The 19,656-nt window shown below is 47.6% G+C and overlaps 1 protein-coding gene across 1 annotated transcript in view; it reads left to right on the forward strand.

Annotated features, from left to right (window-relative positions):
* Positions 1 to 19,656, forward strand: part of LOC143276082 (uncharacterized) — a 36,877-nt gene that overhangs the window by 4,971 nt on the left and 12,250 nt on the right. Inside the window, exons 3-8 of the mRNA XM_076580470.1 lie at positions 258 to 378; positions 4,673 to 4,731; positions 7,579 to 7,693; positions 8,209 to 8,264; positions 9,018 to 9,071; positions 11,568 to 11,642. Coding sequence (XP_076436585.1) covers positions 258 to 378; positions 4,673 to 4,731; positions 7,579 to 7,693; positions 8,209 to 8,264; positions 9,018 to 9,071; positions 11,568 to 11,642 — 480 coding nt within the window. The remainder of the gene's footprint in view (positions 1 to 257; positions 379 to 4,672; positions 4,732 to 7,578; positions 7,694 to 8,208; positions 8,265 to 9,017; positions 9,072 to 11,567; positions 11,643 to 19,656) is intronic.

The raw sequence follows: 19,656 nt of genomic DNA on the forward strand, positions 1-19,656 counted from the left end.
TGGTGACTCTTCTGCCTGTGGCTGCCTGGACGGGAGGCTCTGGCCAACACCTGTGTTGCTGTTCACTGTCCACACAGGTAAACTGCTGTGGATGTTGACAGACCATGTTGTTAATGCTATGACAGTTGCTCTCTTCAGCAGATTGATTCTCCCTGAAGCTGTGTGCTTCATCTTGGTTCTGACTGCCCACTGCTTTGAGAGATAGCTGTCACCCTGTTGACTCCCAGGCTGGGCCAACCCTCTTTGGTGGTTTTCAGCCCAGAAACCGATCCAGTGGCGGTCGCGATTTGAGTGCAGGAGGCAGGGGCCTGAGGGGAGGGTCTGGCATTCGGCGAAATTCTGGCGGATCTCGAGGACGTGGTGGACGCAGTGCCTCAGGTAAATGGAAGGGGGACGGGGGATGATGGATAGAATCAGCACACCTCCTCTTGCCCCACTGTCTGACAGGGGCCATGGGTGTGATGTTTGTGTTGATCATGTTGTGCTTGCTCCTCATGTGTGGGCCCAGCAGACTGCAGGGACACTGTTTCCCTGGCCCACAGACTGACAGTGTCTGTTCTGTCATTGTTGATGCTGTGACTTCCCCTGCCTGCTTGCACTGCTGTATGACCATGGCCATCACTTTCTCTCTTCTGACTGTCTACACTGTCACTGTCTTGTATGGTCCTGTCCTCTTCTGGCTTTCACTTATCTCTCATCTTCGTCCCCTCCTGTTGACAGTCTGATTCCCCCCATTCCCCCCCCCCTTCTCTTTCGGTTGAATAAATACATAATTCATCTACCTCTCTGTCTCTCTCTGGGATTGTTTTGAAAAAAAAATGTTGGGTTGTTTTTGTGCTATTAGTATTAGTAGTTATTTTCCTTTTCTAAAACACATGCTCACATTTGATAATTTAATGATGCTTTAACTTAGCTATGATTTATTTGATGAGTATTCTGCTATTGATTATTCTCTTTCAATTTTAATAATCAGTTATGCAGCCTAATTGATGAAAAGGGTACCCCTCCTCCATAGATTTTCTATATATATATCACATGAATGGTGAGATCGATAAGTCAGACTAAGGTACTTAGAGAGGTTTCAGTGCATGAATTTTTTTTAACATATCAATTTTAGCCTATTTTCACATTCACGTTTTTTGTTCAGGCTTTATGGGTCTTATAGTAAAGTTTATAGCCCATGTATCATTGTATGGCCCCTTTTGTTAGGAGTGGTTATGAATGATGATAGTATTATTATTAAGGATGTTGTTTTTTAATTAAGCACAGTAAGATAAGCTTTTCTGTTGATTTAAAAAAAAAATCTCTATAATTATGAAATATATAGATTATAAACTGTTGTAGTTTTTGAAGATTAACAGAAATGTTGTCAAAAATGTACCATACTCTGCTGTATGGTGTTACTGATTTTTATCTATTAATCAACAAACAAACAAAACAAAAAAAAGCAAAAAAAAAAGCCTATTCTAAGTCAGTAAGTGCTTGCATCATTTTTATGTGCTTTGTTGAACTGTTGTTAAATTCTTCAGCCCCTTTTCTTCAAAGTTTGTCATGGCATTGTCAGTTGATCATGTTTATTAATAGAGCAGTTACTTTTCTCTCTAAAACAAAAACTCTGCTATTTAGTATTTTAACTATTTGGCGAGCATGTTTGATGCATATGTGATCTAACATCACGTCAGAAACGTCAGGCATGAGTTTGCCCTTCTCTTTCACTTGCATAACATCAAAGGGCAAAATCATGCCTGCTGTTTCTATCGTCATGTTACATTTTCCAGAAGTGAGATATTGAGATAATGTGAACACATCTTTAATTTTTTCCCCCTTTACCTTTGATGTCATGCAAGTGAAAGACAAGTGCAAAATGACTGACGTCTCTAAGAAAGCAAGGAGGGCCAGGAGAGGGGGCAGGAAAGACTGCCCAGCAAAAACTGACTCTGGTCTTGGTCGTGGTGCTAGAAATTCTCCTGGACTTTCATCCACTGAAAGCTCACATGACTGTGACAAGTCCAGTACCCGTACTAGAGATACTGGTACCTCGGTGAAAGCTGCAAATAATGGTTCTTCACAGTCTGATACCCAGAAGAAATCTGCAAATAATGGTTCTTCAGAGTGCACCCCAAACACTTGTGTCACTTCTAACACTGGGCAGGACGCAGGTAATTGACATACACGGGGTGGACTGGTTGGGGTCTCTGTGTGAGTCACTGTGTGTGTGTCACTCGATGCGTGTGTGTGTGTGAAAATGACCTGTTTCAATTCTGCCACATTAACCAGTAAACCTGAAAAAGCTGAGAGTGCTGATACGTTTAAAAATATTGTGTATTCATAGCCATTTCAGTCCTGGAACTGTTTAAAAAATACTTTTGAAAAAAAAAAAAGCACACAAAAAAAACACCACCAGCAGGCAGCTTAACAAAACAAGAGGCCCATCCTTCAAGACTCACTTGTGCTTCACGCTTTATCCAGTAAAGGAATCATGAGGGGAAAAAATATAGAAAAAATCATTAAAAGGTGTTCTGTATTAAAGATGATATATAACTAGAAGATAAGCTTGGAAGAAGAAAAAAAAGAAGAAAGGCATGTGAGCTGGATCGAACCATGCATGTTCACTTCCGAAGCAAGCAGACTAATCCCCACTGCTGCGGCACACACGTCTGATGTCGTTTGAATAAATTTGATATTTAAGGCAATGTTGCTGTTATTTTCTAAGCGTGATGAATAGACACGATTTTACTGAACGTTAGTTCAGAGTTGATAGAATTGCATAACTCCTAATCAAGGGAAATAACCAAGACTTTTAGGGGAAAACATGCAAAGTATTTTGAAGAAGAAAAAAAAAATTAAAATCGCGTTACCAATTAGTATTTACCCTATTCGTGGGAATGATATTGAGATACTTGATATTTTTTTGTACTGGACATAACAAGTGCAACAATGTTGCTTACATTGAAAATTCTTTGGACAAGACGCATGCATCCACCCTCTACCAAACACTGCAACACCTGCACACTGTCTATAATATTTCAGCTTGAAGCCCCATGCTTGTCATTGTTGATTGTACTTTTTATCCTCATCAGGATAATCACAATCACTTGGGTTGATTGGCAACAGCATTACCGTTGAGTTTTGTTTTCCTACCACATTTTCATAGTTGCTGTTGTCACCATCATCTGGCAGATCCAACAGATCTCTAGCCATCTCTTCTGCACTGTATGTCCTGGCAGCCATGTTGACATGCTCAACAACTTTTTGCTTTACAAAACAAAAACAAAAACACATCAACATCAAGCCCAAACTTGCTGAGAAAATGTATCTTGACACCCTGCAAGATGGTTGCCATTTCACTGGGTATTTGCAGTTTGGGTAACCATGTGACCAGCCCAACTAGTGATGCTAAAAGAGCGGCGAAGAGAGAAAGACCTAGCTGGGATACTTGGAGTTTGGACACATTGCTGATGATTGTTGCATTGTTTGAAACATTGCTGATGATTGTTGCATTGTTTGAAACATTGCTGATGATTGCTGTATTGTTTGAAACATTGCTGATGATTGTTGCATTGTTTGAAACATTGCTGATGAGTGTTGGTTTGAAACATTGCTGATGATTGCTGTATTGTTTGCTGTGGCCCTGCATCTGTCCACATCTGGTGAATGAACTGTGGATATGAACTGTCGTTTGGGGTTTGTAGAGGAGGGAAAGAATTTGTGTCATTCTGTTCGTATTCATGTACTCACATGCATCCCCTCCAGTTAACCTCTCTTGTGCTCCAGATACATCTGTAAAGAAACTTGGTGATTCAGTATGTTATTGGGGGTGAGGGGAAGGGATCAGTGTTCAGACAGGAGACTTCCCTTGATGTTTGGAAATGAATTGTGATATTTTGAGCCATGGGTCAGTGAGTGTGTATCTAACTGGGTGGTGGTGACTTGATGTTTAAAAACGAATTGTGATATTTTGAGCCGTGTGGCAGTGTGTGTCTAACTGGGTGAGTGTGGCAGTGAGTGTGTGTCTAAGTGGTGGTGACATCAATTAAAAAAAATTTTTTTTTTAGCCATGTGGCAGTGATTGTGTGTCTAACTGGGTGGGAGTGAGTGACTGTGTGTCTAACTGGGTGGCAGTGAGTGATGGTGTGTCTAACAGGGTGGCAGTGAGTGATGGTGTGTCTAACTGGGTGGCAGTGAGTGACGGTGTGTCTAACTGGGTGGCAGTGAGTGATGGTGTGTCTAACTGGGTGGCAGTGAGTGACAGTGTGCGTCTAACTGGGTGTCAGTGAGTGACAGTGTGTGTGTCTAACTGGGTGGTAGTGTTTGACAGTGTGCTGAACTGGGTGGCAGTGAGTGACAGTTTGTGTCTAACTGGGTGACAGTGAGTGACAGTGTGTGTCTGGGTGGCAGTGAGTGACAGTGTGTGCCTAACTGGGTGGCAGTGAGTGACAGTGTGTGCCTAACTGGGTGGCAGTGAGTGACAGTGTGTGTCTAACTGGGTGGCAGTGAGTGACAGCGTGTGCCTAACTGGGTGGCAGTGAGTGACAGTGTGTGTCTAACTGGGTGGCAGTGAGTGACAGCGTGTGCCTAACTGGGTGGCAGTGAGTGACAGTGTGTGTCTGACTGGGTGGCAGTGAGTGACAGTGTGTGTCTAACTGGGTGGTGCTGACTTGATGTTGTACAGAAAAATCCACCAAAAGCCCCAAGGACAACTATGACCCAGAGAAGCCCACTGTGGAGGATGTAAGTCTTTTGACTCTTTGTCTGTCAGCCCTTCTTCTTTTCATGTGCACATAGATTGATAGAAAGTCTTTGACACTTTGTGGTGTTTTAAAATTTTTTATTGTTTTCAATTTTTGTAATTTTTTGTTTTTATAATTTTTTTGGGAAAATAACAAAGATTGTACTTTAGGGTTTTTTTTTCTTGTAAAACTTTGGAAAACCCAAGCAATTACCAGCAAACCCCTTTTAAAAATAGAACGGGGGCCCCTTTTAAAAAAATTGGGAGTTTTTTTTTTGGGGGTGTAAAAAACACCCAAAACTCCCAAATGGGCCCTGTTTACAAAAAAGGGATTTGGGTTTTGGCGTCCGGACGGGGAAAAGGGGGGGGGAATTCCCGGGTTTTCCCCCTTTTGGTGAAAGGATGGGGGGAAAAAGGTCCAGAGTGAAAAAGGGACAAGGGGGGTTTGCCATTTGAAGGACCCCCAAAAAAAGGTAAGACCTGGGTTTTGGGGTTTTTTTTGGGGGGGTTTTTTTTAAAAACTTTTTTGAAATTTTTAAAAAAAGCAATGTAAATGCGTTTCCAATTTTAGTTTTGAAATTTTAAAAAATGTTTTGTTAAAAAAATTTTTTGGGGTTAAAAATAATTTGAAAAATTTTCAGTTTAAATTTTTAAGACATTTTAATTTTCCCTTTTTTAAAACTTGGTTTTATTTTACTAAATAAAATAATAAAAAAATTTTTTTTTTTAAAATTTTTTTTTTTTGAAAAAACTTTTTTGGTTTTTTTTTTTTTTTTTTTTGTTTTTTTTTTTTGGGGTTTTTTTTTTTTGGGGTTTTGGGTGTGAAATTTATATATTATTCCAAAAAATTACGGGGGGGAAAACCCCTTTGATTTTATTTTAAAAAATTGTTTGTGGTTTTTTTCTGAGAATAAAAAAATTTTAAATAAATTAATGTTTTAAAAAAAAAAAAAGTTTGGGGGGGTTTTTTTGGTTAAATGTTATTTTTTGTTTTTTTTTTGTTGGGTTGGGGGTTTTAAGTGTTTTTTTTTAAAATTTTTTTTTTTTTTTTGTTTTTTTTTTTTTTTTTTAAAATTTTTTTGTTTTAAGAATATTTTAAAATTTTTTTAAAACAAAATTTGTTTGTTAAAAAACCCCATTTGTTTTTTTTTTTTTTTGATGTTGGGGGGGAAAACCCATTTGTTGGTTTTTGGGGGTTTTTTTTTTTTTTTTTTAAATTTTTTTTTTAAAAATTTTAAAAAAATTTTTTTAAAAGTTGGTTTAAGAATTTTTTTTAAAGGGGTGTTTTTAAAATTTTTTTTTTTTTTTGGGTGGTGTTAAGACTGGGGTTTTTGACCTTTTGGGTTTTTTTAAAATGTTTTTTCCCCCTTTTTAAAATGTTTGTGTTACAGAGCAAGGTTTTTAATTTTTTTTAAAAAATTTTTTTTTAAAAAAAGGGTGTCCCCTGTTTTTTAAACCATGTTGGTGAAAGAAATGGTGAAAAACCCTTTTTTAGTTGTGTTACAGACATTTGTGTTAAACCATTTGGTGTTAAAAGGTTTAAAGGTTTTTTCCCATTTTGGGAAAATTTTTTCCCTAAAGGGTTTTTAAACGATAGGGGGTTTTACAGTTTTTGGGTTTAAAACAAAGGGTTCAAGTCCAAAAAGGGGGTGGGGGGGCCCCCCCAAGAACTTCTTGAGTCGGGAAAACCGGGGCCACGAGAAACACACAAGGGACACTGTCATGCTTTTCTCTGTTTTTTTTCACACACTTTAACAGGGAAAAAAAAAGACCAGGGCTGCGATGGATGACAGTGTCGTCTCAATGAGACCCTTTAACTGGGCTTTTTCTGTGACGTGGGGAGGTTTTGAGTCGTGGAGTACGCATGGGCCAGGGGGGCAGCACGGGCTTGTAAGAATGCCTAACCTGCAACCTCCCTACCTTAAACAAACGAAGTCTTTTGTACCTTTCAGGTTTTTTGGTTTAAAGTGCCAGCGGGGTTTATGTACTTCAATTGTTGTGTCTTGAAAGTTCCTTTTTGATGAACTTTACTGGTTTTTTCTTGAAATCCCAAAAGTGGGTTAAAAAGAGCTAGGGACACGAAACCCAGGCACTGACATGTAGATGGGAAGAAAGCCAGGGCACTGTTCAGGAGGGACACAGAAAACCCCGGTCACGATCAGTGAGTGACACAGAAACCCCCCGGCAAACCGATCATGTAAGGACACAGAAACCCGGGGCCCCGACAGGTAGGTGCACAGGGAAAACCCCGGGCATCACGATCATGAGGGACACAGAAACCCAGTCATCCTGATCATGTATACACAGAAACCCGGTCACGACATGTATGAAAAAAAAACCCAGGGCCTGATCAGTGGTGACAAGAAACCCAGGGCAAACACTGATCATTAGGGGACACAAAACCCCCGTCACGATCATGTATGAACAGAAACCCAGGCATCACTGATCATGTATTGCCAGAAACCCAGGCAACACTGACATGTATGACAAGAAAACCCCCACTGATCAGTTAGGACCAAAACCCCTCCGATCTGTAGGGACACAGAAACCCTCATCACGTCATGTAGGGAACACAGAACCCCCCACTGACATGTAGGGGGACACAGAAACCCCGGCCTGATCAGTAGGGGGAAAAGACATCCCGGCATCCCGATCAGTGTAGGACACAAAACCCAGGGGCCTGATCTGTAGTACACAGAAACCCATCAACCCCTATCCTGTATACCAGAAACCCAGGGCCTGATCATGTGGGGACACAGAAACCCAGGGCACATCAGTGTAGGTGCACAAAACCCGTCAATCACATCATTGTGACACAGAAACCCATCACTGATCAGTGTGGTGCACAGAAACCCCGGGCAGTCATGATCAGTGTAGGGACACAGAAACCCAGGCAGTCCCTGATCATGAGGGGACACAAAACCCGGCACGACAGTTTAAAAAAGAACCCCCGGGCACTATCAGGTAGGGGACCCGAACCCAGGCAATCACTGACGGGAGCACACAGAAACCCAGGTCACGTCAATTAGGGGACACGAAACCCAGGCATCACTGACTGAGGGGACACAGAAACCCAGGCAATCACGTCATTAGGACAAGAAACCCAACACGACGGTAGGTTTACCAGAAACCCAGGTCGTCAACTGATCAGTGTAGTGACACAGAAACCCAGGCATCACTGGAGCAGGTAGGGGCGAACACAGAAACCCAGCCACTGATCAGTGTAGGTGACACAGGAAACCCAGGTCACTGAGCAGTGTAGGTGACACAGACATCCAGGTGCAGTCCTGATCAGTGTAGGTGACACAGAAACCCAGGTCACTGATCAGTGTAGGTGACACAGAAACCCAGGTCATCACGATCAGTGTAGGTGACACAGAAACCCAGGTCATCACTGATCAGTGTAGGTGACCACAGAAACCCAGGTCAATCATGATCAGTGTAGGTGACACAGAAACCCAGGTCATCTGATCATGTAGGTGACACAGAAAACCCAGGTCAATCACGATCCAGTGTAGGTGCCACAGAAACCCAGGTCACTGATCAGTGTAGGTGAACACAGAAACCCTCATTCACTGATCAGTGAGGTGACACAGAAAACCCAGGTCAATCAACTGACTTCAGTGTGGTGACACAGAAACCCAGGTCCACCTGATCAGTGTAAAAAAAACAAAAAAGTAGACCTACAGAAACCCAGGTCAGACACAGAATCAGTGTAGGTGACACAGAAACCCAGTCAGTCAACTGATCAGTGTAGGCAACACAGAACCCAGGCCACTGGATCAGTGTAGGTGACACAGAAACCCAGGTCACTGATCAGTGTAGGTGACACAGACAACCAGTCAGGTCACTGATCAGTGTAGGTGACACAGAAACCCAGGTCAGCTGATCAGTGTAGGTGACACAGAACCCAGGTCACTGATCAGTGTAGGTGACACAGAAACCCAGGTCACTGATCAGTGTAGGTAGACACAGAAACCCAGGTCACTGATCAGTGTAGGTGACACAGAAACCCAGGTCAATCACTGCATCGTGTAGGTGACACAGAAACCCAGGTCACTGATCACGTAGGTGACACAGAAACCCAGGTCAGTCACTGATCAGTGTAGGTGAACACAAAACCCAGGCAGTCACTGATCAGTGTAGGTGACACAGAAACCCAGGTCACTGATCAGTGTAGGTGAAACAGAAACCCAGGTCAACTGATCAGTGTAGGTGACACGAAACCCAGGTCAATCACGGATCAGTGTAGGTGACACAGAAACCCAGGGGTCACTGATCTGTGTAGGTGACACAGAAACCCAGGTCATCACTGATCAGTGTAGGTGACACAGAAACCCAGGTCAGTCACTGATCAGTGTAGGTGACACAGAAACCCAGTGGTCACTGATCATGTAGGTACACAGAAACCCAGGTCAGCCACTGATCAGTGGTAGGTGAACACAGAAACCCAGGCCACTGATCAGTGTAGGTGTCACAGAATCCCAGGTCAGCAGATCAGTGTAGGTGACACAGACATCCTTCAGTCACTGATCTGTGTAGGTGACACAGAAACCCAGGTCACTGATCAGTGTAGGTGACACAGAAACCCAGGTCATCACTGATCAGGTGTAGGTGACACAGAAACCCAGGTCACTGATCAGTGTAGGTGACACAGAAACCCAGGTCACGATCAGTGTAGGTGACACAGAAACCCAGGTCAAGTCACTGATCAGTGTAGGTGACACAGAAACCCAGGTCACTGATCAGTGTAGGTGACACAGAAACCCAGGTCACTGATCAGTGTAGGTGACACAGGAAACCCAGGTCAAGTCACTGATCAGTGTAGGTGACACAGAAACCCAGGTCACTGATCAGTGTAGGTGACACAGAAACCCAGGTCAATCACTGATAAGTGTAGGTGACACAGAAACCCAGGTCACTGATCAGTGTAGGTGACACAGAAACCCAGGTCCACTGATCAGTGTAGGTGACACAGAAACCCAGGACATCACTGATAAGTGTAGGTGACACAGAAACCCAGGTCACTGATCAGTGTAGGTGACACAGAAACCCAGGTCAATCACTGATCAGTGTAGTGACACAGAAACCCAGGTCAGTCACTGATCAGTGTAGGTGACACAGAAACCAGTCAGTCACTGATCAGTGTAGGTGACACAGAACCCAGGTCACACTGATCAGTGTAGGTGACACAGAAAACCCAGGTCACTGATCAGTGTAGGGGACACAGAAACCCAGGGAAATCACTGATCATGTAGGTGACCACAGAAACCCAGTCAGTCACTGATCAGTGTAGGTGACACAGAAACCCAGGTCAATCACTGATCAGTGGTAGGTGACACAGAAACCCAGGTCAGTCACTGATCAGTGTAGGTGACACAGAAACCCAGGTCAGTCACTGATCAGTGTAGGTGACACAGAAACCCAGGGTCACTGATCAGTGTAGGTGACACAGAAACCCAGGTCACTGATCAGTGTAGGTGACACAGAAACCCAGGTCAACCTGATCAGTGTAGGTGACACAGAAACCCAGGTCAGTCACTGATCAGTGTAGGTGACACAGAAACCCAGGTCACTGATCAGTGTAGGTGAAACAGAAACCCAGGTCACTGATCAGTGTAGGTGACACAGAAACCCAGGTCCTGATCAGTGTAGGTGACACAGAAACCAGGTCAGTCACTGATCAGTGTAGTGACACAGAAACCCAGGTCATCACTGATCAGTGTAGGTGACACAGAAACCCAGGTCACTGATCAGTGTAGGTGAACACAGAAACCCAGGTCACTGATCAGTGTAGGTGACCACAGAAACCCAGGTCATCACTGATCAGTGTAGGTGACACAGAAACCCAGGTCCACCTGATCAGTGTAGGTGACACAGAAACCCAGGCAGTCACTGATCAGTGTAGGTGACACAGAACAGCCATGTCAATCCCTGATCAGTGTAGGTAAACAGAAAACCCAGGTCAGTCACTGATCAGTGTAGGTGAACAGAAACCCAGGTCACTGATCAGTGTAGGTGACACAGAAACCAGGTCAGTCATGAATCAGTGTAGGTGACACAGAAACCCAGGTCAGTCATGATCATGTAGGTGGACACAGAAACCCAGGTCACTGATCAGTGTAGGTGACAAACAGAAACCCAGGTCCAGTCACTGATCAGTGTAGGGTGACACAGAAAACCCCGGTCAATCACTGATCAGTGTAGGGGACAACACAGAAACCCTGTCACCACTGATCAGTGTAGGTGACACAGAAACCGGTCAGTGTCAGTTGTAGTGCAAAGATCAGCTGTAGGTGACAAACAGAAACCAGGTCACTGATCAGTGTAGGTTGACACAGAAACCCAGGTCACTGATCAGTGTAGGTGACACAGAAATACCCAGGTCAGTCACTGATCAGGTGTAGGAGACACAGAAACCCAGGTCACTGATCAGTGTAGGTGACACAGAAACCCAGGTCACTGATCAGTGTAGGTGACACAGAAACCCAGGTCAATCACTGATCAGTGTAGGTGACACAGACATCCAGGTGACTGATCAGTGTGTAGTTTGGTGGACGTGGTTGTCAGAGGATTGTCAGTGTTTTGTTGCTGTGTTGTCACTGACTCCCCTCCCTCCTGGCCTGACAGCAGCAAGTAAAGGTTGCAGTGTGATGACAGTTCATACAGCATGAGATGTGTTAATCATTTCAGTAAATCACTGCCTTATTTGTCACACTGTGTTTGTTAATCATTTCAGGTAAACCATTGCCACACGAGTCACACTATGTTTGTTCATCTTTCCAGTAAATCAGTGCTACATTTGTCACACTGTTTGTTGATCGTTTCAATAATTCAGTGGAACATATGTTACAGAACCAGAAAACTGCATGAGAAGCCAGAGAAGGATTTCCGAAGAAGTGACAAGTCAAGGGTGGGTACATTTTTGTGTGACAGGAGAGGTTGTCTTTTTCTGGAATCTCCCACTGTTGTGACAGCAGAGGTTGTCTTTTCCTGTCATCTCCACTGTTATTATAGCAGAGGTTGTCTTCTCTTGCCATCTCACTGTAGTGACAGCAGAGGTTGTCTTTTCCTGTCATCTCTCACTGTTGTGATAGCAGAGGTTGTCTTTTCTTGCCATCTCACTGTAGTGACAGCAGAGGTTGTCTTCTCTTGCCATCTCACTGTAGTGACAGCAGAGGTTGTCTTTTCCTGTCATCTTCCACTATTGTGACAGCAGAGGTTGTCTTTTCCTGTCATGTGTTGCAGTGAACATGCACTTACCTTCATTGTTGTGGCTTTACCATAGTCCTCCTCTACTTGTTCCAGTTTGTAACTGACAGTAATTGTTGTGGCCTCATCATAGTCCTCCTCTACTTGTTCCAGTCTGTAACTGACAGTAATTGTTGTGGCCTCATCATAGTCCTCCTCTACTTGTTCCAGTTTGTAACTGACAGTCATAGTTGTGGCCTCATCATAGTCCTCCTCTACTTGTTCCAGTCTGTAACTGACATTTGGTGTCATATACTGTACCTTGTCAAACTGATGCAAACTAGGCCTATTGGTTTGCTCTGCTTGGCCAAATTTCGCGCGGCTAACAGTGAAAAGACGGGCCCACCCGCTCTCAGCCAATCAAACGCCTCTAAAAACTATAAGCGCTCATCATCCCTTTGGCCAAGGCTCTCAACGCCATCTTGTCAGGTTTACGCTCTGTCTCGTCTTACGCTTTTTTCGGCTGTTCAGCGTATCCTTTTGGCCTTATTTTGTTGCATGTGGCTTGTGTTTATTGTATTCTTACATTCTGTGTACTCGATCCGACTCGGCACCCTCGATTCGTTCGATTTTTTCTGCCTCTAAGTCGATCCTGTCTTTCCTTTCTCTGTTGGGGGTCGGATTTTCGCTGGGTGCCTAAGCACGGGTTCCATGCCTCGTGTGCCATACCACGAAGGCAAGGGGATCATGATGCTAGGATTGAGACTCGGTAAGAGACTCTCCCAGGCCCGGAGCTCATGATTCCTCCCGATACGGACCGCGGCGATGCGTCGTTAGACGCTGATCGCGGAGGCGACTTTCGTACCAGTAAAACGGTCATGAAGGGGACCGGGGGGAAAGAGGTACGAGCGTCGCCTCCCGAGGTGTCCCAGCGCGAGGCAGGGAGAAGGGTGAATGGCAAGTCATCTCCGTGCTGTGGGGACTCGCAGCTAGGCGCGGACTCCCGAGGGGAGGCCGCGCCCGGCCATTACCCGGGTCCCCACTCGGAGACGGCCCTCACGTGCCCCATTGTTGTTCCCCCTCCTCCCTTCTCTGTTGACCCCCCTCCCCCACCTCCTTTTGGGGGGGGAGAAAAATTTGGTTCCGGGGGGGGATCTCTACTTTGCCCACCCCGGGCCAAGCCCACCCCAGTCTCCCCACGGGAGGGGATTCGGGGCGCGTGGCAACCTGCTCTGCAGGTCTTCCCGCTATCCGGCCGGTCTCCCCTGCTGGGGGGAGGCCCGTGCGTGTCAGGCGGTTCCGGGCAGTCAGCCCGCTCGTCTTCGGGCGGGACTGACACCCAAGTCGGACCTGACCTCCCTCCGACTTGGCCAGGTTGTTCCCTTCATGGAGGTCAACGCACCAGTGACCCTTGGGGCTCGGGTCAAAGTATGGCTGGTGCCCACGGGTAGTTACCCCCATTCTACCCGTACTGGGGCGCACCTAGGGTGCACACTGGGTTGCCGGGAGCACCAAGGGCCAGCCCCTTGTCCGCTCCCCACCGGACCCAACCCAGCACATCTCACAGGGTGATACACACAGCCCCGACAAGTGGGATCGACTTCTTGTCGGTCAGGTCGAGCTCCTCGACCAATATTGCCACTCTGTCCACAAATCGGGCCTCTGTCAACCCACAGGTGACCTCCACGGTCACAACGGCCTCCTTGTCAGGTCCGACGGCTGCTCAGGGGCCCTACTCGGCCCGGCGGAGCCGGCAGTCCCCACCTGCCCAGCCCTCGGTCCTACAGTGAGATGAGTGGGTGTTTGTCCCCACACAGCACTCGTGGGTCACTCTTGCATCCAGGGACGCCCTCTCTGAGAAGGTGTGGCACCACCATCCCAAGCATGGTTGGACCTACGGTCCACACGCTCCCCACCCGCTTCAGGTGTCAAGGGACATAACAGTGGCGGCCATGGTCCCGGCTCGGGATCGTCCCAGCTCATCCCGCTGGGCTGACCACAGCTCACAGGACGCCCCAGTGGGTACATCCACTTGGGATGGCACCCAACAGGGGATGGACTGCGAACAAGAGTGGGAGCACCTGTCTTCGGATGAGGACGAACAAGCAGATGAGCACTCTTCGCCCACATCCCAAGGGGGGACAGATTGAGCCCATGCCTCCCTAGGGACCAGCCTGAACCAAACTCGGACTTTGCGGCTCGACTGCCTCCCAATAGGGTCACGTATGCCGAATCAGTCCCTCAGGCTACTTTGTTACCCTTGACCCTTCTAAACGCCATGTGACTCTAACTCCAGAACCACAAGGCAACTCAGAGTGCCAGAAATGGTGCAGGTATGGCTTAATAAGTCAGCCCGCACTGTCAGGGGTGCTGCTTCCATCCCTCCTCCAGGCAGTGAGTCCCTCTCTGCCCCGGGCGCCTTTTCCCTGGGAAAGTTTCTTAAAGATTCCTCCAAGGGAGGGGTGTGGTCCTGGTACACACAGGACCACCCTGCCTACAGCGGAGCACAGCCCTCCGCACAGGACAGGATGTTGGTCTCACAGCGCACCACCTTCCCCACTTCAGCTAACCTATCCTTTAAAACGTTAGCAGAGTGGGACAAATTGGCCCGCCGCTGCCCCCTCGAGGTTTCCACGGCGTACACCTTCGACACGTTCCTTCACAGGGCCAATGAGCTGTGGGAACAGTGTCCGGTTAATCAGGACAAGGGGTCTCCTTTCTCTGTCACGCCGGGCCTCTTCACCGACCACATGTTACACGCTTTGGGCAATAGGGTAGCATCTGGTCTCACGGCAGCTGCAGACACAGCTACCAGCCTTCACTTCAATACTGTGCTAGCGCGGCGTGATGCCATTTTCAGCCTCTCTAACATTCCTGTGGAGGAGAGGGCTGCCCTGCGGTCCATCCCAGCACAGCAGCACTCCCTCTTCGGCCAGTTCCTGCCCCATTTTGTCAGCCACAGGGCAGAGACAAACAGGGAGGTGGCCTCATATTTGGCCCACACCTCTCATGGGCTCCAGGGTTCTATGCCATTGAAGAGACTGGCCACCAGGGCCCCTCCATATACCACACCGCCTGTCAAGGCAGCGTGTGCTGAATCGGTGGCAGAGGAATAAACCACCTTAGGTCCGTCCAAGCCGACCGGCCATGCCCAAGGCCAGAAGGCAGCACCCCCAATGACTGGGCCCCGATTCAGCACCGCCAGTCGTTCAGTCCCTCCAAGTAGGAAACTTGTCCCGGCATGCACATCAGTGGTGTGCTCGGGGACTCAACGACGGGATTATGTCGGTGCTAGAGTCGGGGTACATGCTGTCTTGGGTGGAGGACCTCCCCCCTCTAAGATCCACTCCTCCTCCTTAGGTGCCCAGCTCGACGGAGCAGGAGAGCGTCCTAGAAAAAGAGATATCGCACCCACTCCTCATGGGGCTATATCTCAACTCTCGGACCCGGGCCCCGGTTTTTACGGCTGGTTCTTGGTGATTCCAAAGGTCTCGGGAGGGTGGAGACCAGTTTTGGGACTTGTCCCCCCTCAACAAATTCCTCCCCAAAATCAAATTCAAGATGGACACACAGGCACAGATTCGGGAGACCATCCAACAAGGTGATTGCCCTACCTCTATTGATCTGGAAGATGCTTATTTTCATATACTCATCCATTCGGCATCCCATCGGTACCGGAGGTTTCGTGTGGAGGGTCAAGGGGTTCCAGTTCCCGTCCTTCCCATTTGGTCTGTCCCTTGCCCCTTTCCTGTCTACCAAGGTGGTGCGGGAATTGGTGTCCATCGTCCGCTCGGAATCCATTGGTCTCTGTGTGTACCTGGACGACTTGCTTATCCTGGCCCAGTCGCAGGCCCTGTGCCTGAGTCATACGGCCAGACTTCTAGACCTTTGCTCCCAACTGGGCTTCCTCATGGACCAGCAGATATGCGATCTGTCCCCACGTCAGTCCTTCGACTTCTTAGGGATGAGATTCGACACGCGGTCTGTGATAGTCTCTCTGGCGCCAGATCACTGGGACCGTCTGGCAGGCCTCCTCAGCCACTGGCGCCACTCCTCCCAAGATACAGCGCAGACACTTTCTTCCCTCTTGGGCATGATGGAGTCCACGGCACCTCTCATTCCCCTGGACAGGGTTCTCAAGCACCCTCTCCAGAGGGCACTGAGGTTACGCCGGTCCCAGAGCACTCAGCCATGGGATACCCAGATATGTCTGGGCGAGTGGTTCCTCGACGTGACATCAGAGTGGTTAATCACCCCCCTTCGGACACAGGGGGTGCCCTTAGCCCCACCTACTCTTCAGGTGGCACTCTTCACAGACGCCTCCTCCCTGGGCTGGGGAGCCCACATGGACTCACTCTATGCAGCAGGGACTTGGTCCCCGGAGGAGCGCCTATGCCACATCAATTTTCTAGAACTGGAGGCAGTTCGCAGGACTCTCCTGCACTTCATGGCGGAGGCCACTGGCAAGACCATCCGCTTGTTCACGGACAAGACGACGGTCGCATGTTATGTGAACAAATGGGGGGAGCGCACTCGGCAGACCTCTCCATGCGGACGGAGGCTCTCCTCCGTTGGTGCCACAGCAAGGGCATTGCACTTTCAGCGAGACACTGAGCAGGAAAAACCAACTTCTTGGCAGATGCTCCTAGCAGGTCCAAGAGTGACATACGCATAGAGTGCACCCTGGACAAGGACAGCCTTCAGGGGGTTTGGGAACAGTGGTTTCGGCCGATGGTGGACCTTGTTCAACAAGAGACTTCCCACTTCCGTCTCTGCGGTTGCCGACCCAGAAGCGTGGGCAGTGGATGCTCTCTCTGTGGATTGGAGCAGTCTGATTGCCTCCGCGTTTCCTCCCTTTCCAATTCTGTCCAAGGTGATACGGAAAGACAGATTGGAACACCCGCAGCCGATCCTCATTGCGCCGAAATGGCCAGCCCAGACCTGGTTTCCGGACCTTCAGTCCCTGACACATGTCCCACCCCTGGAACTTGAAACCAAATCTCATCTGCTGAGGCAGCCTCGCTCGGGCACTCCGCATTCCAATCCTCAACTGCTCCACCAGCACGCATGGCTGCTGTGCGGTCGGAACTGTCAGCATCACCATTGAAGTCCTCGACCCCTCGGTCGACCTCTGTGTTGGCTGTGCTGACCAAGGGGTGTGCCTCCTCTGACCTCCTCTCCATAGTCACCAGAGCAAGGAGGCAGGGAACGGAGACTTTGTATGACTTTCGCTGGAAGAAATGGTTGCGGTGGTGTACAGCTCAGGGCATTACCCCTACGAACCTTACGAGCATGCAGCTGGCCAACTTTCTGGCTCTCTGCTCCTCGGTTCTCATCCTGTCTGCTAGTTCTGTGCGAGGGTACAGGTCTGCCTTCTGTACCACAATGCAAACAGCTAGGTGGTTCCGCCTTTGAAGCGGATTGCCTGCTCAGAGAGGTGGCTAGGGGTGCCCCTCTGAAGGAAGCTAGAGACCCCAGAAGAGTGCCCCTCTGGGACTTGTTCCTGGTGCTGGATATCATTCGAAAACAGACCTTCCTACCATTGGGGACTATTCCTTTTGACATCCTCACCCTCAAGACCACTTTCCTTCTGTGGCTGGCCACAGGCAGTCGTAGAAGTGAGCTGCATGGGCTTAATGGAATGCCACAAGATCTGGCCTTCCACAGAGATGGTTCCATCACTATTCGTTTCCTTCCAGAGTTTCTGGCTAAGAACCAAGACCCTGAGGTTCCTTCCCCCTCTCCGAGGGTCAGACCTTTGTCTGATATTCTTGCCCAAGATGATCAGGATAGGCACCTGTCCTGTTCGGTGTCTCAAATATTATTGGGATAGGTCTCGCCATAGGCATTCTTCTCAGAGGTGTCTGCTCATCTCCCTCAATGAGAATTACAAGAAAGACATCGCTGCAGGCACCATTTCCCGCTGGGTTTCCCAAGTCATTCGTAGAGCCTACTCTCATGCACACAGGGATATCAGCTGTCTTCATCCCAGAGCACACGAAGTGCGGGCCATAGCTACTTCGGCTGCTTTCCAGCACTCAGTGCCAACGCAGCACGTCTTGGAGGCAGCCTTCTGGAGGTCTGAGAATCCTTCATCAACTTCTACCTCAGGAATTTCCGTATGACCAGGGCTGACGGTTCCAAGGGGATTTCCTTTGTCGCGGCTAACACTGCCGTCTCAGTTACAAGGGCTCCCCATATGAACCAGTAGGCGTTGCCCTCCTCCATTTGCTTTAAATTCTGCATCAGTTTGACATGGTACAGTATATGACACCAAAAGGAGGAGTTTGTATTATACTCCATGTTTGGTGTTAAATATACTTACATGTCAAACTCGAATGCCCGCCCGTCCGTCCCCGCGTCTCCGCCGTGGTTCTCATGGGGCATTTTTGTTCATGGCCACGGAATGATTAAGCGCTTATAGTTTTTAGAGGCGTTTGATTGGCTGAGAGCGGGTGGGCCCGTCTTTTCACTGTTAGCCGCGGGAAATTTGGCCAAGCAGAGCAAACCAATAGGCCTAGTTTGCATCAGTTTGACATGGTAAGTATATTTAACACCAAACATGGAGTATAATACAAACTCCTCCTGTCATTGTTGTGGCCTCATCATAGTCCTCCTCTACTTGTTCCAGTTTGTAACTGACAGTCATTGTTGTGGCCTCATCATAGTCCTCCTCTACTTGTTCCAGTCTGTAACTGACAGTAATTGTTGTGGCCTCATCATAGTCCTCTACTTGTTCCAGTCTGTAACTGACAGTCGTTGTTGTGGCCTCATCATAGTCCTCCTCTACTTGTTCCAGTTTGTAACTGACAGTCATTGTTGTGGCCTCATCATAGTCCTCCTCTACTTGTTCCAGTTTGTAACTGACAGTAATTGTTGTGGCCTCATCATGGTTCTCTACTTGTTCCAGTTTGTAACTGACAGTCATTGTTGTGGTCTCATCATAGTCCTCCTCTACTTGTTCCAGTTTGTAACTGACAGTCATTGTTGTGGCCTCATCATAGTCCTCCTCTACTTGTTCCTGTCTGTAACTGACAGTCATTGTTGTGGTCTCATCATAGTCCTCCTCTGCTTGTTCCAGTCTGTAACTGACAGTCATTGTTGTGGCCTCACCATAGTCCTCCTCTACTTGTTCCAGTCTGTAACTGACAGTAATTGTTGTGGCCTCATCATAGTCCTCCTCTACTTGTTCCAGTTTGTAACTGACAGTCATTGTTGTGGTCTCATCATAGTCCTCTTCTATTTGTTCCAGTCTGTAACTGACAGTAATTGTTGTGGCCTCATCATAGTCCTCCTCTACTTGTTCCAGTCTGTAACTGACAGTCATTGTTGTGGCCTCATCATAGTCCCTCTACTTGTTCCAGTTTGTAACTGACAGTCATAGTTGTGGCCTCATCATAGTCCTCCTCTACTTGTTCCAGTTTGTAACTGACAGTAATTGTTGTGGCCTCATCATAGTCCTCCTCTACTTGTTCCAGTTTGTAACTGACAGTCATTGTTGTGGCCTCATCATAGTCCTCCTCTACTTGTTCCAGTTTGTAACTGACAGTCCATTGTTGTGGCCTCATCATAGTCCTCCTCTACTTGTTCCAGTCTGTAACTGACAGTCATTGTTGTGGCCTCATCATAGTCCTCCTCTACTTGTTCCAGTCTGTAACTGACAGTCATTGTTGTGGCCTCATCATAGTCCTCCTCTACTTGTTCCAGTTTGTAACTGACAGTCATTGTTGTGGCCT

The sequence above is a fragment of the Babylonia areolata genome, chromosome 31, assembly GCF_041734735.1.
Source record: "Babylonia areolata isolate BAREFJ2019XMU chromosome 31, ASM4173473v1, whole genome shotgun sequence".
Classification (NCBI taxonomy): domain Eukaryota; kingdom Metazoa; phylum Mollusca; class Gastropoda; order Neogastropoda; family Buccinidae; genus Babylonia; species Babylonia areolata.